The following is a 6,000-nucleotide window of genomic DNA, read 5'->3' on the forward strand; positions in this document are numbered from 1 at the left end:
TAAGCGCTGCGCGAACAGACACTCATTGGCCGAACAACTTTGGCGATTGAGCTTTCGCCCTGCTCCAGGGAGGTGGGATGGGAAATCTAAGCTTTTAAGTATACTTTCTGGAGTATCTTTTAGTTTACTTTCGGTTGTGACTTAGTGGAGGTACACTGTAAATGGTTCAGTGTGAGTTTTTGAATTTAAATATTTGAATCTGTTTGAATATTTGATATTTGAATAATTACTAACTATCCTAACCAATAAATAAATAAATAAATAATTATAAATACACAGAAATATTGTAAATAAATAAATTTAGAAATAAATAAACAACACTCAATAAATATGCACACCAATAATAAATAAGTAAATAAATAATCTGAAAACATCACATGACGATAACAGTTGTGCCAACTGTTACAATTTTCTTGATGCAAACATCATATTTCTGCTGATCCACACGGCTTCCATCCAAAGTGATCAGTCTCAACCAATCTTGTTCCTTTCGTTTCGCTTTATAAGTGAAAGAATAGCTGATTTTTAGTCGGAATGAACACGTTTTCAAAATTAAAATTATGAATGAAAATTAGCTTTTCTATATCAAACTAGTATTCTATTTAAATGAAAAACATTTTTGTTTGCAGGTGGTGAAAAAGTCTCATACGAAAATTGTTTATGAAGACAACCTTATATTATGATGAAAAAATTCAGCAACAATGTTGGAATTGTTTAGCCATATGGTCGACTAAATGGAAACACACATATTTAAAATGAAGTGTCAAAGCACAATTGTCGCAACGAGACGCATAGCGCGGCATTCTGGTCCCACCTTTACTCGTTGATTCAAGTCTTACCTTACCAACCGAAATATATTCGTACGAATTGGATCTGATATTTCGGAGAATTTCACCAACAGCTCTGAAGTACCTCAAAGCAGCAACCTTGGACCCTTGCTTTTCTCTATATTCATGAATGAGATCGGATTGATCCTTCCAATTGGTAGTCGTCCGTTCTACGCGAATGATGTTAAAATGTCTATGACAGTTCGAAACTAAGCAGATTGCTTGCTACTACAGCACCTGATAAACACCTTTGTAGAGTGGTGCTCAAGAAATTTTCTGAGTGTACAAAAATGCTGTGTCATAACATTTCACCGAAAACTGAAGCCAATAACGTTTGCATACACGATCGACTTTCAACCTTTGCTACGTGTTGAAAAAATAATTGATCTCGGTATTATGCTTGATTCTGCCCTAATGTTTAAGCCGCATTACTCGGACATAATAAATAGGGCTAACAAGCAACTCGGATTCATTTTTAAAATCTCCGGCGAGTTTCGCGATTCTACCTGTTTGAAAGCATTGTTCTGCACGCTTGTTCGATCGATTCTGGAATTCGACGTGGTGGTTTGGTGCCCTTATCATACAGTGTGGATTGCAAGGATTGAAGCCGTTCAAAGGAAATTCGTCCGTTATGCCTTACGTAACCTTCCATGGAATGACTCAAACAATCTACCACCATACGAGGCTCGTTTTCAGCTGCTAGGACTGGAAACACTCGGTTCTAGAAGAAAGGTTAGCCAGGCAATGTTTACAGCTAAAGTGTTACTAGACGAAATTGAGAGTCCTGGTGTTCTTACGGAGCTAAATATTTATGCACCTGAGAGAGTACTTCGCTCAAGAAGTTTTCTTCATCTTGGATCCCGTTTCGCAAACTACAGCTTGCATGACCCAATTCGCTTCATGCGTGGTCGTCCCACGCAGAACGAGTACGGGTTCGGGACGACCGTGTGTAGAACAGAATTTGACTCGATATTTTGTTAGTGAAACGTCATCAATTAGCTCATACATCCCAATGGTGGTTCAAATGTTTTCTGTGGAGAAAAATGTATTGAAACAAAACCTACATGCATTTGTAATTTTTCATTTTTGATAATTCGATAAAAATCCAATTTCGCAAACTACTACAATAATTAAGAGTGGAGGAAAAAAGCAATGAGAAGAAATAGATTTTCCGTTTATTAATACATGTACAAGATAAAAATCGGAGCAATTGTTTTTCGTAGAATTGCTGATTACGCGTGTAATAATATAATTTGACAAGATTTATAACAGTCTTTCCCTTTTACAGGTGTTGATGAGCTTCTTGTAGAGGATGGCGAACACTATCTCTACTGGTATAAAAAACTTTAAAACAATCTTCAATTCATGTTGGAGTTTGATGATTCAGCGTACAGGATTATGCGGGGTATTTATTATAATAAACATCAACCTGTGGAAAAAGCAAAGGTGGTTTTATTTGTAAAAAAAGGTAACTGTGCAGGAGAATGGCATAGTATCCTGATTGAGGAAGGTAAAATAAACAATGGTGTTAGGGAACATAAAGTGATGACAAAAGCGCGACCGATGAAAGAATGAATGAAAAGCGATGAGAAAAAACAACATTAGCAAAGAGTGTCTAGTAGACAACAAATAATAAGCCGTAAGCACCTGCTTATTATCTTCATAGTAGAAAATAAAAAGGAGCAACATTCAAATATGAAATGGAAGCAGCAAGCTATCAACTTATTCAATAAGCTACTATTAATTCAAAAAAATGCGACAATTTGTATTTCATTATGGTGAAGTTCAAAGGCATAATGTGTTTTATTCTTTTTTACACTATACAAAGATATAAAAAAATATTTTCCGCTCAACATAAGATTCAATTCATGTACTTATTTTGCTGTGGAATAATCTCAATCAGCATGATAACAGTTCAAATTGCTCAACCTTTGCTTACATCAAGGATTCATAGCACCAAATTAATTATTGCTTGATATAAAATAAGAGTCAATATAAATAATCAACTGGTTATATAGACTAAAGTGACATACAGCTTCCGGCAATGAGATTAATCGTATTCAAAAATTTTAATCGACCAATACTGAATAGGAGAATACTTTTAATCATTTTTATAAACCGGGAAACGAACAATAAGTTTATCAAACATTCCATTTAATATTATTTATGACTACGAAGGATAGTAAACCCCAAGTTTTCGAAAATTTATAAGCCACATATTATCTTGATTTCAGGAATATATAGAATCAGTTTATTTCAAGTTTCTTTCCTGAATGCGCTTATCTCATTGCCATTGCAATCGTATGAAAATGGAAGCTTATTAAAAAATATACCTTTTCAAGTAAAGTTACAATGTGATCAAATGAACTTTATTTTTAAGCATCAATATTGACAATAATTTATGCATTGTATCAAAACATAACCATTCCAAATCGAATGTTCGCAAACATAAAGTTAATAAATGCATACAACGATGATTTGAAATATACACGAATTATGAAACGTCATCCGATTTGTGTACCCCTTTGGGAGAACAAGATAATAACATAAAATATGCACATTGGTTCAAATTAAAAAAAAAAACACCCAACCGAGGAAGAATTAAAAAAAGTTTGGTTGAGTTTTGTTTTCTCCTCTGGAGTTAGTTTGAAAAGAAAAAATAAATAAAACAGTTTGAACCAATTCCAAGCAATGAACCAATACACGTAAAAGCTCAATTGTCATGGACACAACAACCTAACGTTTTTATACTTCACAAAAATTCTATTTAATTCTTTTATTTCTATGAAAGCTTGTTAAATAATCTATCAGCTGAGTATTTCTTAGATAATACTATAAATATTCAACCCATAGATATGCAAAGTTCTTTTTTGAGAAAATTCAAACACTAAACATACCTAGATATTCACTTTATTTGTAGAAAAATCCATAGATATTTACCAATAGTTTAAGCTACATTAGGATCGCTCCAACCGACACAAAACTATGAAATACACTATATGATTGCGGACATGAAACATATTCCTCCACCTATTAGAGAATAATGAAAATAAACGTGAATATAACAAGTGGATCAAATTGAAAGCAACATTTTTTCTTTCGTTCCATGGACTATTAATTGTTCAGCAACATATATTTTAAAAATAGCAGCGGTACCACACGAATATTTATCAGATGAATTGAATTATTGACATGACAGTTATATACAAAAATAAATATAGCTTAGAATATTATAATGAAACAAATAAAAGCTAGATAAACATGGAGTGTTTTATCTTGTGGCGATTTCTCGAAATATCCGAAAAAAGTAATTTTAGTTGATTGAATAGTTAGTTGAACGATACCTGTTCCCTATTCCGCACACAAAGTTTGAGCTCGATAGTTTTTCTACTAATTACTGAATAAATAGTAATGGGTGTTTCATTCGAGTGAGACTTTCTCAACAACATTCCGCCCGTTTTAAAGTAAAGGAAACTAATATTGTTCCGTCAACTCGTAGCTGTGGATGAAACTTGAGTAGGCTCTATCCCAACCTTGCTCGCTCATCGATGATTTTAGTTCCAAAACAGTTTCAGGATGATTAGAGCACCGCAAGCCATATGAAACTCAACTCTGTTCCCACCTCTCACTGTGGAAACCTCTGAGAGCTATCTAATGACATGACCGTAGAAGATCAATATACCCTCCCTGGTCCAACGCACTCTTAAGCGTCTGAAGACGATTGAGAGATCTGTCTACAAAAAATCGCACGATATCCAAAATTCCTATGGACGGTTATATTACTTCGCTTGCAACAACAGTGACAAACGGCCTAACAAAAACTGTTCAATTCATACTGGCAGAAAACTCAACAGAATCTCAACTCTCAATCCTCGAACATTTTGGACTCACATCGACGAACAAGCCATTGTTGACCAATGTTGCCACATGTATATGTGGTTTTTTTCGGTACATCTTACAGATTTTTGTCGCAAAGTTCAGATAGGTACATATTTTTTTGTTTGCTAAATTTACTATATGGGCTGAAAAGTCCCGAGGTTTTCAATGAAAACAATCGTTTTTCAGGTAAAGCTGTATTTATTCCTCATCATAGTTTTCTTCGAGGGCAGAACACTTGGTATAGCGAGATTCCAACATTTCGATTCCCTTTCTGTAGTACGAAACGTCTAAGTCTTCGAAATATGCCTCAGTGCCACTCTGCAGACTGCCTATTGGATTCAGAAATGTGGTAATGGATCGACGTTTCATCCATGGTCACAAAACGTCGAAAGAAGTCCACTCAATTATATTTCAACAACGTCAAACCGGCTATTGAATCATCAACAGGCCGCTGTTTTTTGGTCGACGGTCAGCAAACGCGACATCCATCGCTTATAGAGTTTTCATGTCAAAAATGTATCCCACTTTATTCTCTTTTGGCCTTCCAGGGCGAGGTGAATTTGAGGTGCTTGTACGGCCCATTTTAAATTCACTAAACCACCGATAAACTGTTGTTCTCGAAGGAGCAGAAGTGGAATAACAGTTCGTTAACCACTGCATTGATTGTTCAGGAGTTTTACCCATCAAAAAACAATGTTTGATCGAAATACGATATTCCTCTTTTCCCATTTCTATACGAATGCTCTGGTAGTGATACCTAAGCAGCTGTAGTTAGTGAACAAATATGATGAATGAATGTCTGAAACTTACCACATAAGCTTGTGACAGATGAACCACTCGAAATGAATCTTGTTCATTTTTTAGTGGCGTCATCTGTTGAAAAATCCCGAGACATTCCAGCCCATGTAGTATACCAAAATTATCTTCGGACGACTCTTAAAGCTTTCCTAGACAAACATCATCAAACAAAAACTCATGATTTCAAATTTCATTAATCTAGGGCAATGATGAGACTAACATAAAATCGTTGGGCATATGATGGAACAACTAACCGTGGATAATGGAAATCCGACGAGCCACCATCTTGGATTTGAATTTCCCATAAATAGCTGTGATCTACTGGTCAAGCCCCTTCACTTGATACCCATTTGCGATAACAACATGGATACATAGTGTTTGATGCAGTGAACCAGTGTAGCGATGAACACATATGTTTTCAATTTTTGCACAACTGCCACAAAATACGTTAATAAATATATGATGGTGTTCTGAATAGAGAATTTTATGCTGATTT

The 6,000-nt window shown here is 35.0% G+C and overlaps 1 protein-coding gene across 5 annotated transcripts in view; it reads left to right on the forward strand.

Moving 5' to 3' along the window:
- LOC129765063 (uncharacterized protein CG3556) overlaps nt 1-4,089 on the forward strand; it is a 136,016-nt gene extending 131,927 nt beyond the window's left edge. For all 5 annotated transcript variants that reach the window (XM_055764897.1, XM_055764898.1, XM_055764901.1 and 2 more), the window contains one exon: nt 2,116-4,089. In XM_055764897.1, the coding sequence (XP_055620872.1) occupies nt 2,116-2,177 (62 nt within the window). In that variant the 3' untranslated portion in view covers nt 2,178-4,089. The remainder of the gene's footprint in view (nt 1-2,115) is intronic.
- The last annotated feature ends 1,911 nt before the right edge of the window (nt 4,090-6,000 follow it).

This window comes from Toxorhynchites rutilus, chromosome 2 (genome assembly GCF_029784135.1).
Source record: "Toxorhynchites rutilus septentrionalis strain SRP chromosome 2, ASM2978413v1, whole genome shotgun sequence".
Taxonomy (NCBI): domain Eukaryota; kingdom Metazoa; phylum Arthropoda; class Insecta; order Diptera; family Culicidae; genus Toxorhynchites; species Toxorhynchites rutilus.